General features: G+C 43.1%; 1 protein-coding gene across 3 annotated transcripts in view; it reads right to left on the bottom strand.

Annotated features, from left to right (window-relative positions):
* Positions 1-51: 51 nt before the first annotated feature.
* Positions 52-18,759, bottom strand: part of atp13a2 (ATPase cation transporting 13A2) — a 66,596-nt gene continuing 47,888 nt past the window's right edge. For all 3 annotated transcript variants that reach the window (XM_084333677.1, XM_084333678.1, XM_084333679.1), the window contains exons 21-29: positions 13,581-13,759; positions 10,837-10,929; positions 8,937-9,016; positions 7,051-7,203; positions 4,589-4,685; positions 2,517-2,740; positions 1,907-2,058; positions 1,450-1,622; positions 52-983 (exon numbers count right to left, since the gene is read on the bottom strand). In XM_084333677.1, coding sequence (XP_084189803.1) covers positions 816-983; positions 1,450-1,622; positions 1,907-2,058; positions 2,517-2,740; positions 4,589-4,685; positions 7,051-7,203; positions 8,937-9,016; positions 10,837-10,929; positions 13,581-13,759 — 1,319 coding nt within the window. In that variant the 3' untranslated portion in view covers positions 52-815. The remainder of the gene's footprint in view (positions 984-1,449; positions 1,623-1,906; positions 2,059-2,516; positions 2,741-4,588; positions 4,686-7,050; positions 7,204-8,936; positions 9,017-10,836; positions 10,930-13,580; positions 13,760-18,759) is intronic.

Raw genomic sequence — 18,759 nt, 5'->3', positions numbered from 1 at the left:
GCAGGTTGCTTGTAATCATCCTTAAAACACCTACAAGTATGGCTGAATGATTTAGGGGAAAGTCGTAATGAAATTGTGATAGAATTCCTGATATTGGATGAAATCATTTAGCTGGAATATGATTTATTGGCCAGTGCCCGGTTACATAAAACCATCAACACTTTCATCTAAGAATGCCTTAAAAAAGTTGTATAAAATCACCATAAAGGTTTCCCTATGATGTAAGGGAAAACCCATTCATTTCTCAAGTGTTTGCCCATAGCTATGCAAGTATTCCCTTATGCGTTGCTAGAAGGTCCTCAGAAAAACCACAATACTTAATGTAGGATGGAATTCTGACACATAATGCCATCATCAAATATCAGTTGTGATTTTGATTAATTGTGCTGCCCTACTGAAGAGCTATTAAACAAACCACAATCGCATTCATGTTTTTCCAAAATTGTATCAACTGAAAAAATATATACTCGGGTCAGCATAGAGCCGTTTCAATTTAAGATTTTGCCAACAACCCGTTACCATCTTGAGCGCCTTTTAGTATCTAGAAATGCACTAATGGGTGTTTATTAGACCTGACTGAGAATCTGGACACCAATAGGTTACCACACACAGTGTAGTCCTTCATACAAAATAGTCTTTATTAATAACAGATGTTTACATGATCTTGCACGTTAGTTTTGTAACGGCGCAGTAGTTTGGTCAAGGTTGTGGATGTGACTGACATCCATGGCACTGGCTGGGGTGAGTAGAGTCTAAACGCATTGTCCCAGGGGTGAGTAGAGTAAACACATTGTCCCAACAGAAAGCGAGACATGCTAGCTCAGGCCTATGACTGTGCACTGTGGGGAGGCCAGGGGCTGGTTGAGGGGAGGCCAGGACGGGGAATCAGACAGGAGGAGGTCCAGGCGCTTATACAACTTCTTGGACTGGCGTCGCCCACGGAGCATTTGCAGAAATCCCAGCAGACCTTGGTCAATCAATATCTGTGGGGGAGCAATAGTGGGACGATCAGTATAGACAATCAGCCTTCCTACTGTCTCAAAGAACCTTCTCTCCTGTGACTCCCTCTCAGCCATCCTACTGTCAAAGAACCTTCTCTCCTGTGTCTCCTCTTTCAGCTGTCCTACTGCCTCAATAAATAACGTTCTCTCATGTGTCTCCTCTACTCCGTCTAAATTGTTTAAATAAATACTAAGAATAGACTGCCCATTCTGAAAAAAAGAATTATATTTTCTGAAATCCTTTAAATGGAGCTGCACTCAATCGAAGATGATTGCCGGAATGGAATACATACAGATACAAAATGAAGCCTCTGGAGTGTATTTTGGGAGCATCTGGAGCAAAGTCAATTGAAATAATAAAGAATTATTCTGTTGAGGCAATGGATGGAGCAGAACTTGTTGGAGATAGATAGTCACGGCTAGCAACTGGCTCAACACGAGTACCCACCTCCAACAGGAAGCAGGTGAAGAAGTTGAGCGCGGCCAGTGCGATGAGCAGCAGTTTATAGTTCATGTCAGGGATGTCGTACAACTTCAACAGCTGGGTGAAGAAGTGACCAGGATACAGCACCAGCCAACTCATCAGTCCAAACAGCAGCAGCAGTATGCACAAGAACAACACTGCAGAAAGAAAGAACAAAAACACCGTTTTAGGTGGATGTTTCGCTGTTAAAGGGGGCACTGCATTTTGCACATAAATCTCACATCCAAAAACTGTTTTGCACACATTAATTTAGTTTGACAGAGTAAATTCGTTTTTGAATATGACCACCAGTGATGTCATCAGGACATTGAATCTTTGTGTTGTGTTAATTACAGCTCAATGAAATGATAAGGTAGCAGTCCCTATAAAGACATGCTATTGCTATTTTTTCATCTACATCATTTAGCCCTACATCGCTCACCGTTGTGGTAGAGAGGTTTCTTGTACGGGTAGCCCTTGGTGACCACCACGGCCATGATGATGTACTGGAACCCTGACAAGGCAAATACACTGGTGTCCTCCATGTTGGGCAGGTTGGCTGCTCCGGACAGCGTGGAGTTGAGTGGCACAAACCTACAATATAGAGTGAAGGGAGGAAAAGGAACTTTAGGAGACATGTAACAATCTTAATACAGAATACAACATTTGAAAAGCTACAATGAATTGTTTTTTTTCTCTATGTGTCTTATTTATTATTCCTCTCAGTTTAAGGTACATTTGTTTACGACTTTGAAATAAAATATTTATTTTTCGGAGATAACGCAAACTACAATCTATAATAGCTGCTTATAGTGAATACAAACCAGCTGGTCCGTATCCGCTTCCATTCATTTGTGCTAGCTTGCAGCCGGATAGCTTTCTACTGAACGCACAGAGAGTAAATCGGTATCCATCTTGTTGTCAGACTCTGGAGAAGACGGTAAGCGCATTTCCCATAATGTTGGCGCGTTCCTTTAAATTGGGGAACATAATCCTAATCCCTGCTTCAACTCATCACAGTATCATTAGTAACAGAATCACGTGGTTCTGACCAGTCCTGTGAGGTGGTGATGAAGAGAGCAGCCAGCTGCCCCAGGATGATGAGGAAGACGTGCAGCAGCAGGCTCCCCAGGACGGGCAGGGCCAGCAGACTGGCGGGGGGTCTACGGGAGTGGAGCTCGTCGCTGGGGCCCCCTTTCCCCATCACGATGGCCAATAGAGTCACTATGACCATGTCAAACAGCAGGAACTGCAGGTCCCCCAGGTTGGTCTTCTCCTGGAGAACACACAACAATGAGTTAGTCTTCTCCTGGAGAACACACAACAATGAGCAATGAGTTAGTCTTCTCCTGGACAACACACAACAATGAGCAATGAGTTAGTCTTCTCCTGGACAACACACAACAATGAGCAATGAGTTAGTCTTCTCCTGGATAACACACAACAATGAGTTAGTCTTCTCCTGGACAACACACAACAATGAGCAATGAGTTAGTCTTCTCCTGGATAACACACAACAATGAGTTAGTCTTCTCCTGGATAACACACAACAATGAGCAATGAGTTAGTCTTCTCCTGGATAACACACAACAATGAGCAATGAGTTAGTATTCTCCTGGATAACCACAACAATGAGCAATGAGTTAGTCTTCTCCTGGATAACCACAACAATGAGCAATGAGTTAGTCTTCTCCTGGATAACCACAACAATGAGCAATGAGTTAGTCTTCTCCTGGATAACCACAACAATGAGCAATGAGTTAGTCTTCTCCTGGATAACCACAACAATGAGCAATGAGTTAGTCTTCTCCTGGATAACCACAACAATGAGCAATGAGTTAGTCTTCTCCTGGAGAACCACAACAATGAGCAATGAGTTAGTCTTCTCCTGGAGAACCACAACAATGAGCAATGAGTTAGTCTTCTCCTGGAGAACTACAACAATGAGCAATGAGTTAGTCTTCCCTTGGAGAACCACAACAATGAGCAATGAGTTAGTCTTCTCCTGGAGAACACACAATGAGCAATGAGTTAGTCTTCTCCTGGATAACACACACAATGAGCTACAAGTTAGTCTTCTCCTGGAGAACACACAATGAGCTACAAGTTAGTTTTATTCTGGAGAACACACAATGGGCTACAAGTTAGTTGTCTTCTGGAGAATACACACAATGGGCTACGAGTTAGTTGTCTTCTGGAGAATACAAACAATGGGCTACGAGTTAGTTGTCTTCTGGAGAATACACACAATGGGCTACGAGTTAGTTGTCTTCTGGAGAATACACAATGGGCTACGGCGGGTTGCATTTTGATCTGTTCATTCTGCTCATTTAAACGGGAAACATTGAGTGTGATATCGACTGCCAAGGCAATAGATTTGTAATGTAAACTGACCTATAATACTGCTATACCATCTGCAATGTAAACTGACATAATACTGCTATACCAGCTGTACTATAAACTGACATATAATACTGCTATACCAGCTGCAATGTAAACTGACATAATACTGCTATACCAGCTGCTATAACAAAAAAATGCCATCTACCGGTAGTATAGTTGGTATATTATTGTTTGATGCATATAGTACTAAATGTATGGGACAATTATACAGATTATACAGTCTACAGGGAAGTGGGTGGGAGGTTAGATGGTTGCTACGTGTTGCTACAGAGGCCGGTCGCCATCTTGAGATGAGTTACTTATAGCAGTTTGCATTGAGAAAACGCTAAAACTGCTAAATGTACAAACACAGAGGAAGGGATGCAGAAACGGAAGAAGAAATATTTTCTGTGGCAGCCCTGTTGTCCGTCATGCTTTCCCTGTGCACTGTACAAGAGACATGTGTATGAGGTCCTTCATCACTGTATACTAGCCATGTGTATGATGTCCTTCATCACTGTATACTAGCCATGTGTATGAGGTCCTTTCAACATTGCACCATGTCTGTCTGTCGTATTGTGGAACTTTGTAAGTTGCTGTTATGACTTTGCCTCATGGCCATCAAAGTACATTCATTGTATTTGGTGAAAAAACAAGTGTATCTTCAGGGATGAGCAGTGACCAGAAGGAAGCAGAGCGCTGAGAGAGGAGTGATGCGACTGAACCACTAGCCACTACTCACAGTGTAGAGAATGAGCACGGAGCAGAACTGGATGAGACTGTACAGAGCCATGTATTTGAAGAGACTGAAGGACGTCACCAGGGAACACCTGCCCTCTCTAGGAGAGAAAAGAGATCACACATACTCAATATGTTAACACACAGTTCAATAAAGTTTATGTTTTAACACATTCAGCGCCAAACCCGAGATAAGTCATGTTAACTCGCCATGCGTTGTCAAGTCAAGAGTTTTATTTGTCACGGCATACAAGTATACAATGAAATGCGGGTGGCCTTGCCCGCAACGATGTGCAATACAGTGGTACAACATATAATATAATCCAATAAAAAACAACATTTTGCAATAAACAGGTAACAGGTAACATGGTGGGACATCTCGGTATCTGTACATAGTTATTTACAGAGCATATAGGACATGCTAGGTCCTTTGGTAGTGCAATATACACTGTTACTGTTGTTATACTATTTTTTAAAGTGACCTTTCCTTTTTGGCCATAAGTATGGGCGTGTGCGGCATGAGTGTGTGCCTGCTCATGTTAAAGTGGCTGCTCGAGTGTGAGCGTGCACAGCGTGCGTGTCGTGTGTGTGCTCATGTGTGCTTGTGTGTGAAAAGTTCAGTGTTCTGTGGCACTCAGTGTTCATTGTTCAAGGCTCTGATGGCCTGGGGGAAGAAGCTGAGCCGAAGCCTCTCTGTCCTAGTAGCTGGGGTTCGCAGGCGTCTGCCTGACCTCAGCAGCTGGAACAGGCTGTTATTGGGGTGGTGGGGGTCTTTCATTATTCTGCAGGCTCTGGATTTGCACCTCTTGTTGTATAGAACCTGCAGGGGAGGTAGTGCAATACCCGTGGTACGCTCGGCTGAGCGCACCACTCTCTGTAGGGCCTTCTTGTCCTGTGCCGTGCTGTTTCCATACCAGGCAGTGATGTTTCCAGTCAAGATGCTCTCTACAGCTCCGGAGTAGAAGGACTGGAGTATCTTCCCCGATACTCTGAACTTCCTTAACTGTCTCAGGTGGTAGAGGCACTGCTTCGCCTTTTTTACGACTGTGTCTATGTGTGTTGACCATGTCAGATCCTCTGAGATATGGACCCCCAGGTACTTAAAGCTGCTCACCCTGTCCACGGTAGCCCCGTTTATCATCAGTGGTGTGTGTGCCTCCTGCTGTCCTCTCCTATAATCCACGATCAGCTCCTTGGTTGGACGCCAGACCCGAGATATCTCGGGTTTTGGTCGTTTTTTCTTTTATTCGATATTTTTATTCATTATTCATCCACTGACCTCGGTGTTGCCATAGGAAAGGATTTTGAGATTGCCAAAGTGCAATACCGGCCGCATCCTGCCAGATGGTAGTGTCGCCCACCCTTTGAAACCTTATCTAACCCTGTGTTACACTCAAATGTCTCCGGGCGCTATATTTAGACGGAGCTGAGTAAATCGCTTCATCCGACCACTTCGAAGCGCATCTGGCACACTCAATCCATAAATTGTGCCAAATTATGTCCGGGACCAGATGGACACCAATATTGGAAATCGCTATCAGACGATTGGAATATTCTTTTTGGAATACCCCCGATCTTTTTTGAAGACTGGATTATTTTGGAAAGGGGCGATGTTTAGCATGGAATAGCGCACAAACTAAAGTATGTCGACCCCCCGCCTCTCTCTCCATAATAGACGCAACCAGACGTGCATTCTCGTGGGAAAACCCGAAACAAAATTTAATAAAGACGAGTGTTAGTTGCGTTTCCCCATCTACCGTCAACATAAAACCATCCACCACCCGTTGGAGGAGTAGTGGGGGAGAAGAAGAGGAATATTTTTAAATAGCAAGAATTATCGACTGGCAACTCTGTGCTCGTCAGACCTGCAGCTGCTGGTACTGTATGGAGAGAGAGGCGGGGGGTCTCATCTCCATGTACAGTAGCCGAACCTAAGAAGACACACAACAACAGACAGACAGACAGCTCAGTGATTGAAACCTACGTGTTTGTGCGACCATGTCGACCTGAACAATGGGGGATAATAATAAGAACGAGCCGCCTCGGGGGCCTGGAGGGAGGATACCGCAGGCGGAAGACGGCCGCTGCTGCTGGAGCTGGACCGAGTCATGTGAGACGGGGAGAAACCACCGCCTCGCCCCGCTGGTGCTTCACAGCGTGTCTCAGGCGAGAGCGTAAAGGGGGGCGTAATAGCATAGGTCAGTGGCCAATCAGAGCGCAAAACGGGAACCCGGAAACACGAACGCGTTGGTAAAAGCATACACGCCTCAGGGACACTTCGACACGCTGCACAGAGGAGCAGGAATAGAACCGGGAACCTTTTGTTTACCAGACAACTGCTCTACCACTGTCGCTGCCTTTACCTCATGTGTGTGTGAGAAAGGTTGTGTGCATGTGTGTATGCTCTTACCCAATGTGTGTGTGTGTGTGTAGTGCAGAGGTACACAGCGGATGTTGTACTCTCACCTGATGAGCAGTGGTACACAGCGGATGTTGTCAGACTTGGAGGTGAAAGGTGAGGCTATAGAGGCCTCAGCCTCAGACAAGGACACCCCCACATCAGCGGCTCTCAGGGCCCCACAGTCGTTGGCCCCGTCCCCACACATCCCCACGCGGTAGCTAGTGGAAGAGAGAGAAGGGGAATGTATGGTTAACACCTGTCTGGACCTGAAGGTTATGTATTATAACCCTAGTTATATATTGATACTGTCAAAGCATCTTGCTTTGTCTATTGGATTGCTCCTGGTGCCTATGGGTGCAAACTGAAAGAATTTTCCTCAGTGCACCCATCACTGACCAGGACCACGGCCCTCTCTGATTGGCATATAAGCAGGTGTGGCGTGTGGTAGCCGTCAATCACTCAGTAAAACCTCTATTTACTCCTGATCAGTAAAACCTCTATTGACCCATGATCAGTAAAACCTCTATTGACCCATGATCAGTAAAACCTCTATTGACCCATGATCAGTAAAACCTCTATTGACCCATGATCAGTAAAACCTCTATTGACCCATGATCAGTAAAACCTCTATTGACCCATGATCAGTAAAACCTCTATTGACCCATGATCAGTAAAACCTCTATTGACCCCTGATCAGTAAAACCTCTATTGCCCCCTGATCAGTAAAACCTCTATTGCCCCCTGATCAGTAAAACCCTCTATTGACCCATGATCAGTAAAACCTCTATTGACCACTGATCAGTAAAACCTCTATTGACCCCTGATCAGTAAAAGCTCTATTGACCCATGATCAGTAAACCCTCTATTGACCCCAATAAAAAGGACCAAGTAGAATAATAAACAACTCATATTTCTGAAAAACCTTCGATTTTAATATTCTATTCAATGTCACGGACCTGTATGTTGCCGTTAAAAGGCATACTGGGACCCCGAGGGTGCAGTACCGGCCAGATCCGGCTAGGTGGCAGTATCGAGAGTGCAGTAAACCCTGTTCCAGACAGTGTGTTACATTTAAATCCCTCCGGGCGCTAAATTTAGACGGAGCAGAGTAAATCGCTTCATCCGACCACTTCTAAACGCATCTGGCACACTCGATCCATAAGTTGTGCCAAATTATGTCCGGGACCAGATGGACACCAATACTGGAAATCGCGATCAAACAATTGGAATATTCTTTTTGGAATACCCCCGATCAAAGGTAAGGACTATCTGACATCAATTTCAGCTTGATCCAACAATGTTTTCATATCGATCCAGCTGATCAGCGTCTGTAGTGTTCAACACGAATGCAGTTACTGGCCATCAAAGCATCAAAAGCACCCGCCCCCCTTTCATGCATTCATGATGAAACATAATACCTATTATATACATTTGATTTGGAAATAGTAGCGTGTCCAGGCAAGAAACGCCAACGCTTATAGTAGAATACACGTAGCGCCCTATAACTCAGCTTTTCAGGAATGATCCTGGATCACTCCTAAACTATACGTATATTCACCATGGGATAACGCGTGAACGTATGCATGAAAAGATCATCTCTTTTTTGCATGTCCGACGGAAGAAAGTCACTGTCAAATGACTATAGTATTGTCTCCATAGCTAGAATATAGAATATAGCTCTACAAACAAGGTGATGCACAGTGAAAATATGTTATGGAAACGTGGCACGTTAGCCACAAGGACCAGGCTAATGGCTGGCGCCCAATGTGTTAAGGAAAATATCCCTAGAGCTGAATATTATTAAGAACAATGGCAGGATTCCGCCTCAGAATGGCAGCTAGGCTAGCTGGTCCATATCAGCTTCCATTCATTTGTGCTAAGCTAGGCTAGCTTGCAGCCAGATAGCTTTCTCCTGAACAGGATCAGTTTCCTAATGTGTGTTGTTACTTACTTCAGTTTCTGCAGCTCATTCACCAGCTGGGTCTTCTGCTCGGGGGCCATGCGTGCGAACACCGTGCCTCGCACCAATACCTGCAGTGGAAACAGTGGAACTAACACCGTGCCTCGCACCAATACCTGCAGTGGAAACAGTGGAACTAACACCGTGCCTCGCACCAATACCTGCAGTGGAAACAGTGGAACTAACACCGTGCCTCGCACCAATACCTGCAGTGGAAACAGTGGAACTAACACCGTGCCTCGCACCAATACCTGCAGTGGAAACAGTGGAACTAACACCGTGCCTCGCACCAATACCTGCAGTGGAAACAGTGGAACCAACACCGTGCCTCGCACCAATACCTGCAGTGGAACTAACACCGTGCCTCGCACCAATACCTGCAGTGGAAACAGTGGAACTAACACTGTGCCTCGCACCAATACCTGCAGTGGAAACAGTGGAACTAACACCGTGCCTCGCACCAATATCTGCAGTGGAAACAGTGGAACTAACACCGTGCCTCGCACAAATACCTGCAGTGGAAACAGTGGAACTAACACCGTGCCTCGCACCAATACCTGCAGTGGAAACAGTAACCATGACTCTCTGGGGCTGTGGAACTAACACCGTGCCTCGCACCAATACCTGCAGTGGAAACAGTAACTCTCTGGGGCTGTGGAACTAACACTGTGCCTCGCACCAATACCTGCAGTGGAAACAGTAACCATGACTCTCTGGGGCTGTGGAACTAACACAGTGCCTCGCACCAATACCTGCAGTGGAAACAGTAACCATGACTCTCTAATGGAACTTCACACATTCACATTGAAGGAGCATGAACACAATGAAGTTTAACCCTTTCACTACCACACTACATAAGGTTAACCCTTTCACTAGATCTACAGGTTAACCCTTTCACTACCACACTACATAATGTTAACCCTTTCACTACCACACTACATAAGGTTAACCCATTCACTACCACACTAGATAAGGTTAACCCTTTCACTGGACTATCTTGTGTTTTGTACTTTTTTATATTATATTGTATTTGTTTATATTTTAGAGTGTATCTATAGTATATATATAGATACTGGACTGTATAGGACTGTGAAGCTATGTATCCCCCACCCCATGCTGCTTTGACACCCAAATTTCCCCAAGGGGATTAATAAAGGATCATCTTATCTTACCACACTACATAATGTTAACCCTTTCACTACGGAAGGTTAACCCTTTCACTATCACACTACAGAAGGTTAACCGTCTGTAGTGTGGTAGTGAAAGGGTTAATGGACACTTTCGTCCCAAATAATCTAGAATTATTATAATTGGATCCTTGCCCCCAAGACGCTCATTGTTGTTGGACTGTGTCCTTAGTGGACTTGCCAGTTTAAGGATCATAAAGATTTACATTTTTGAGGCTCCCAGCCTTTTTGGCAGGTAACCCCTATAATGAGATCAGAATATTCCAGTGACCCCAACTTTTGAAAGGCATGACAGCTGTGCCTTCATGTTCTCCTGATGTCTTGGGCAGATAGATTCAATTAACTATTTCATTGATCTGGGAGGAAAGAAACCAACCTGTTCTTAGGAGCTGCTCTATGACAACACATAGCCAAGCAGTGTGGTTTTACAGTGGCTTACATGCAGGTTTTTAAATATTTCATAATAATGAAATATTATAGAATTGTTCCGAGTTTTTCACTGCCACACTACAGAAGGTTAACCTTCTGTAGTGTGGTAGTGAAAGGGTTAACCCTTTGTTGTGTGGCAGTGAAAGGATTAACCTTCTGTATTGTCACAGTGAAAGGGTTAACCCTGTGGTAGTGTGGTAGTGAAAGGGTTAAAAGAGGACCTTGAATGTCGTCCAGACCCTAAGGTTGGGGAAGCCTTTGTTAAAGTCTCTCACCTTTGGCAGGTACTCAGGGAAGTGGTCACAGAGAGCAGCAAAAGACTTCCCGTTGATGGCCAAGTGATAGCCGAACCCGTTCTGGTACACGCCCTGTGAAGACAACAGAGATGAGGGGCCAATGTTATGTCTTAAAGTCAGCTTTTATTATGCTCTATATAGGATATTCATAATTCATTGCATTGTATTACACAGTAATGTGTGGTTATCAACACACGTAATAGCTGATAATTCCCTATAGATCAATAACCAAACTGAATTACTGTAATGGCAGGTCAGTTTATGATTCACCTCATAACATGAGCGACATGTTATCGGCCTGATATAAGACATGGTATACAACATATTATAAGCCTGATATAAGACATGTTGTCAGCCCGTTATAAGACATATTATAATCCTGATATAAGACATGTTATCAGCCTGATATATGCCTGTTATAAGACATATTGGTAACACTTTATAATAACACTCAGGTATAAGACCTTTATAAGGTATTTGTAGATAATGAACTAATCATGAACAAATCATTTATATACATTCGTAAATTATTAAATCATTTATAACTATATTTGTATAACATTTACAAATTAGTTCTACATTATTTATAACTCATTAAGAACATTGTTTGTACTTGATTTGTTCATCATTCAATAATGTTGTTGAAGAGGGCGGCTAGGTGGTGTAGTGGGAAAGGCGCTCGCCACCAATGCAGGAGACGCTGGGTTCGAGCCCAGCTCTCCGCATTGCTATCAGCTTGGCTGGTCGTTCATACTAATACAATTGGCAGTATTAGGGGGTGGGAAGCTGATGGGTGGGGATCGGACGTTGTGGACAGTGACTCCTACAGGTCGGTTGGTGCGCCTGCACAGCAGAATCAGGAAGCGACGGGGGCGGCGTGTCCCTCCCACGCAGACCCTCGCCGCTGAGAGATCGCGCTGTGCAGGTGAAAAGATGCGACGGCTGCTTCCTCAAGTACCGGAGGGGACACGTGATGTACTGTAAGGCTTCGTCCACATTGTAGCCGGCTTGTGGGAGGCATGGCCTAACAGCGTTCGAGACAGGGGATGGTAGAATTGGACGATACGAAATAGAAAATGGGAGAAAAAAAGTAATGTTGAATGTGTAGTAACACATTTGTAGATGCTTTGAAAAATGGATATGAAAAAACAACTATACTGTACCTCTATTTATTTGTTCATGTTCAACAAATGATTTGTTAACCCTTTCACTGCCACACGACAGAAGGTTAACCCTTTATTATCACACAACCGACGGTCGCCTATTCATCATTAACAAATGTCTAATAGTTAATTATTTGTTATTCGATACACCCTTCTTTGTGACATCAAACAGTGACAGAATTAGGACTATAGATAAATGCAATTTTATTAACATATAAAATACATGTGCATAACATAGTGTAACTGGGGGGGCAGTTACAGTAGTTTCTGCAGTAGTTTCACTATGTTTGCGAAGCTGTATGTGTGTTCTGTATTATAGCTGTGGAGACATGGTTTGGCTCATTTTGACAGACATTACTTGTAGTGCAACATGGGAAAAATCGTTTGTTTCTACACGCTGTAGTTTGTAGTTTATTACACGCTAAACATTGCGCATTTCCAAGAAAATTCAGTATTTTTTCATAGATCGCAAGATAAAACGCGGTATGTGCAATAAGCCCAAACCGTTCTGGTTGATCCCCTGAAACCCCAAATACTCCCAAATCAAAAAGGTATATGACATGTATATATGTACCATCACAAAATCATCAAGGGGGGGGGGGGGGGGGGGGGTAGTTTTAACTCAAAACTGTGATCGTGTTTGCCGAGCATGTTTTTCGTCCGGTGAAACAGAACTGTGAGTACCAGCACCTTCTTCAAACTACTCTCCCATTACATTTTATTCAGGGGTTTTGATTATTAACTACTACATTATCTACAGTACCAATTATATTCATAATAAAATAATCATATCTATTTATTTCGATAGCCATGACATTGCAGAGACAGCATTTATGTGGAATGTACAAGGCATTCAATTGTGAAAGTCAGTAGGCGACTCATGACATAATTTGGTGTCTGACAGTTCAAGAAGTTCATTTTGAGAGTCTTTATGTTGGTGATGTAAAGCTTTACTGAGCCAATAAGAGATTAGCTCAATCAAACTATAGCAAGTTGTTTCTCATCATTCATGAGGTTCTGCAGTTGGTGAAGAAGTGGGACAGAATTCTAACCATCATGCAATGTGCTTTAGTGAGGTGGCGGTCTGAACCATGCAGGCCTCATGTCAAGTGAGCCTAACGTGTCTGAGCAGCGGAGGACGGACCTGGATGAGAACCTCTATGGAGCCTAACGTGTCTGAGCAGCGGAGGACCGACCTGGATGAGAACCTCTATGGAGCCTAACGTGTCTGAGCAGCGGAGGACGGACCTGGATGAGAACCTCTATGGAGCCTAACGTGTCTGAGCAGCGGAGGACGGACCTGGATGAGAACCTCTATGGAGCCTAACGTGTCTGAGCAGCGGAGGACCGACCTGGATGAGAACCTCTATGGAGCCTAACGTGTCTGAGCAGCGGAGGACCGACCTGGATGAGAACCTCTATGGAGCCTAACGTGTCTGAGCAGCGGAGGACCGACCTGGATGAGAACCTCTATGGAGCCTAACGTGTCTGAGCAGTGGAGGACCGACCTGGATGAGAACCTCTATGGAGCCTAACGTGTCTGAGCAGCAGAGGACTGACCTGAGTGAGAACCTCTATGGAGCCTTGGGTGGCTGTGGCCCCGCCATCCCCCAGGTGGAAGGTCAGGGTGGGCAGGGACTGGGCGGTGTGGGGGGCGGCGTGGACGAATATCACCCTCTCGTCAGACGCCATCATTCCACAACTTCTGGCCACGTTGACCGCAGTTAAGATGTTGTCACCTATGGCGGGAGGAGGACACAATACAGTCAAATTTGACGAGGTAGTGAACATTAACTTAAAGGACCGTGCCAGTCTAATTTTGACTTCTCACAAATACTGGTAATTGCTTGTTTTTAAAGGAACACACCAACATTATGGGAAATACACTTACCATCTTCTCCTGATACGGACAGAAGCGGATACGGATCAGCTAGCCTAGCATAAAACTCAGGGAGAAGTGTTGGTCATTGCCTAGTCTAGCTGATGTGTATCTACTTCCATTCATTTGTGCTAAGCTAGGCTAGCTTGCAGCCAGATAGCTTTCTACTGAATGCACAGAGAGGAAATGGGTATCCATCTCCATGTCTGACTCTGGGGAAGACGGTAAGTGCATTTCCCATAATGTTTGTTCCTTTACCTAATCGTGTTTGTACTTTGTAGGTGTATACAGTTTGTACAGATCTCAGCATACTAAATGCCATTCACGTTGGCACTGATGTTGAAAAGGGGTGAAAAATACTCTTGAGAGTTGAAAGTAGTCTGAAAGTCACCAGGCAAGTGTAACTCACCCTTGTGAAAACCACCAACTTGTATATTTTTGCTAACGGTACTGTATTACTCTATGTGAATTACCTATGCCTAGTGACTTTCAACAACTACTTTCTCTCAAGAGTATTTTCCACCCCTTTTCAACATCAATGTCAGTGTGAACAGAGTTTAGTAAGGTAAGCTGAGATCAGTTAAAACACCATATACACCTACAAACAACATTAGTTAAAGACGGGGACAATCTCTGGTAATGGCCAGAAGTAAAAATTAGACTGGTATGTCCTTTAAATTGTTGTTCCTGGAAGACATACAATTGTATACGAGGAGTGAAATTATTATAATTTTCTTTTATAAATGACTACATTCAAATGACGGAATCAAGTGATACATTAGGTGAACACTAAACATTTACTGCAGATCTAATGAATCACAACAACCATTCAATTCTGATAATTTACTCAAAAGATTAAATACATAATCAATTCTTAGATGTTGACCACGGTTCATTTCAAAGTGTGAAAAGAATACAGTGAGATGGGACTGATTCTGTCAACAAATGATTGAATTTATACATGGGTATTAATCCACAGCATTACGTGTATGAATTAATTCTCACAATAATAATATAACACATAAATTACAATACATTTCCATTAATCTTGATTCCAATTTCACAGATTGACGCGGTTAAGATTTCCACATTTATATATTTTTTTCACTCACTATCTAGTAAGCATGTTTTATTGTTTAAACCTTCTATTGATATCCCTCATATTGAAGCAGCCAGCACTGTAGAAGACAGAAGAACATCACACAGGGTTCACCCGTCATATATGACAGTTTTTATTTTTATTATTGAATTTAAAAAGGGATAGTTCAAAGAGTTTTGGAACCCGGACCCTATTTCTTACTTACCAATGATGCACAAACACAACACACAAACTAAGTGATATACAAAACTGTTTCGAAACATTTTATAATAATTTATATTCCCAACCCCAATTCGACCAAGGTACCCATGTACATGTCAAAATACTTCCCAAAGGTCAGTGAATACCACGATCACAACACCAGAGGGAGCTCCACAAATCATGTAAAACCCAGATTCGGCTCAAACATGGGACTAAACACGTTTCGCAATTATGAAACAACAATGTGGAACGCCCTACCCAAAGCTGTAAAGGAATGTGAATCACTACCCACCTTCAAAAACACTCTCAAAGAACACCTACGGGAGACTGCAATTCAAAACTGGCCCCTACAAATGTCCTAACCCAGTTGTACAATAAAGACCAAGCATGGCTTTGTCAGTATTCCAATGTACAGCCCCACCCAACCCCACCCCACCTACCCAACCTCCTCCAATGTACAGTTTCTATGTCAAATGTATGTCAGTATTCCAATGTACAGTGTCCCCCCCCCTACCCACCCCCCCCTCCCCCACCTCCAATGTACAGCCCCACCCCACCCACCCAACCTCCCCCAATGCACAGTTTCTATGTCAAATGTATATACACTCTTTTTCTGGATTTTTTTTGTATCACAAACAGTACTGTATTTGAAAATCTGGTATGTCATAAATGTATAGATGTAGCAGTACTGTCTATCTGTATGTCGTGTGTGTCATATGATGAATTGAAAATGGGGGACCCTGATGGAAACAAGACAAAAGTCTTTCTCAGGTCTGCATCCTCTTAACAATTGTATGTATTGAGCTGTACTGTACTGTACCCATTCTGCAATCTGTTAATAAACTTTTCAATCAATTCAATCAAAACAAAGCAAAGATGGAGGAGTTCTTTCAGACAATTCATCTTCTTAAAATAACCAGTGAGCAGAGTAATCAGCTCACAACTGAAATATCGGAGGAAGAAATTAGTTCAGCCATAGTTCATCTCAAATCAAGTAAGGCCCCGGGACCTGAGTGGTACAGATTAATGAAAGATTTGTTGATTCCTGTGCTGAAATCCACTTTTAATTGGGTCCTTAAAGGATAACTCCAACATTTTGGGAAATTAGCTTATTTAACATCTTCCCTGGAGTTAGACAAGAAGATACATACCTTTTTTGTCTCTGTGCATGCATTAGGCTTAGGGAACAGACGCTCCGTTAGCATAGCTTAGCTTCATCACTGGAAGTGGGTCAGGACAGTACCCTGACGTTCCCTACAGGTTTGTTGATATTCTCATTCCTTCAAAGGATCTGAACCGATTGAAGTTTATGGATACCATGACTTAAAATCCTCTTACCTTGACGATTAAAAGCCTCCCCAATTTAGAAAACAGTAATCCAATGGCTGGTATTGATATACTACTAACTACTGCACGCTAACGGAGCTAACCGGACACTCAAGCATATAACGAGAGCAATGACTTCCTTTCTGGGGGGTTTCAAAATAAAAGAGCGACTTCTATAGCAGCGGAAAACATTTATTTTGTACATTATCTAACGTTAACACGAACCTAAACTAACTTTAGGTTAGTTGTAACGTTAGTTTAGGTTCGTGTTAACGTTAGATAATGTACAAAATAAACGTTTTCCGCTGCTATAAACGTTGCACATTTATTTTGAAAACCCCAGAAAGGAAGTCATTATATTTGCTTTACACATCCTGTTCTGCGTTAGCTCCGGTTAGCTCCGAGCGTCCAGTAGTTAGTAGTATATTATCAATACCAGCCATTGGATTACTGTTTTCTAAATTGGGGAGGCTTTTAATCGTCAAGGTAAGAGGATTTTAAGTCATGGTATCCATAAACTTCAATCGGTTCAGATCCTTTGAAGGAATGAGAATATCAACAAACCTGTAGGGAACGTCAGGGTACTATCCTGCCTCACTTCCAGTGATGAAGCTAAGCTATGCTAACGGAGCGTCTGTTCCCTAAGCCTAATGCATGCACAGAGACAAAAAAGGTATGTATCTTCTTGTCTAACTCCAGGGAAGATGTTAAATAAGCTAATTTCCCAAAATGTTGGAGTTATCCTTTAAGGAGAGTAAGATACCCCCCTCCTGGAGGGAAGCGGTAATCTCACTGATTCCAAAAGAGGGAAAGGATCAATCTGAATGTGGCTCATTTAGGCCGGTAAGTGTTCTCAACCAAGATTATAAGCTCTTTACATATACTGGCAAAGCGAATAGAGGGACTTTTACCACAAATCATCAGCCTAGATCAGACCGGTTTTGTTCGCCAAAGACAAACGCAAGACAACATCAGACTACAAGACTACATCTAATTAATCATATAAAAGAGCATCATTTAGAGGCAGTGTTGGTGGGGCTGGACGCTGAAAAAGCCTTTGACTGTGTGAATTGGTCATTTTTATACAGGGTTTTGGATACATTTGGCTTTCATAGCAGTTTTATTAAAACAATACAGGCTCTTTATGATAAACCAAGGGCAAGAATTAAGATAAATGGGACAGTGTCTAGTTCCTTTGGACTAGAACGCGGGACTAGGCAGGGTTGTCCAATTAGTCCCTTATTGTTTGCAATTTTTATTGAACCCCTGAGTCAGTGGATTATACAGAATACAAAAAACTGCCTTATTCGCGGACGATGTATTAAGTGTATTTATCAAGCCCAGAACATTCGCTTAAACAGTTATTTTCGCTTTTAGAACAATATGAGTCATTCTCTGGGTACAAATTGAATGTAACGAAAACGCTAATTCTTAGTTTTAAATATAGCCCTTCAAGAAATATAAAGACGAAATTTAAATTACAATGGGAAGCAGAATCCATGAGATATTTGGGAGTAAATATACCAAAAGATTTGTCAAAATTGTTCGCCATTAACTTCCCCCCCTTGAATAAAAAGATTAAGGAGATGGGATCCAATACCTCTTCTGAATTTTGGATTGCAAATTGAATCGGTAAAAATGAATATTTTGCAGAGATTGCTCTATCTCTTCCAGGCCTTTCCTCTAGACCTACCTGACCAAAAATGTCAGGAATGGGACAAACTTATTTCAAGGTACATCTGGCAAGGGCGGAGACCTAGAATTAGATACAAGAGTCTACAACTAGCAAAAAGCAGGGGAGGGGTTGCACTCCCATGTTTGAATGGATCTAATCAGTGGATTGCATATTTTCGTCAAGGAAGCAGAATAAGGCTAACCCTCTCTGCCTCTGGGACATTTCAATCGGGCTACCAATTTGAAGTCGTGGACATTTGGATTATCGAAGCTTTTGGGATTGCAATAAGGTCGCTTTCACATATAGTTTTGGTGGACTCTGTGCGGTTCTGGTGGTGAAGTTGCAACATTGTTGCATTCTTCATTTGGTTCGTCTGCATTCACATAGCAATTTGTCAAGCGCACCGAACTTTCTGAACAATGTCACGCGGTCGAAAAGGGCGCTCGTCTATTGGACACAATGGAGAGTGGAAATCCCTCCCCTTCAGAAAGTGAAATGCGGAAATACACAAACTGCGTAGCCGTGAGCAGGCGTGATAGTAGCAGAGGCGTGGCATTGA

This window comes from Notolepis coatsorum (assembly GCF_963971535.1).
Source record: "Notolepis coatsorum genome assembly, chromosome: 17".
In the NCBI taxonomy this organism is placed as follows: domain Eukaryota; kingdom Metazoa; phylum Chordata; class Actinopteri; order Aulopiformes; family Paralepididae; genus Notolepis; species Notolepis coatsorum.
The sequence above is the reverse complement of the archived record's forward strand: the minus strand, read 5'-3'. Positions and strand labels throughout refer to the sequence as shown.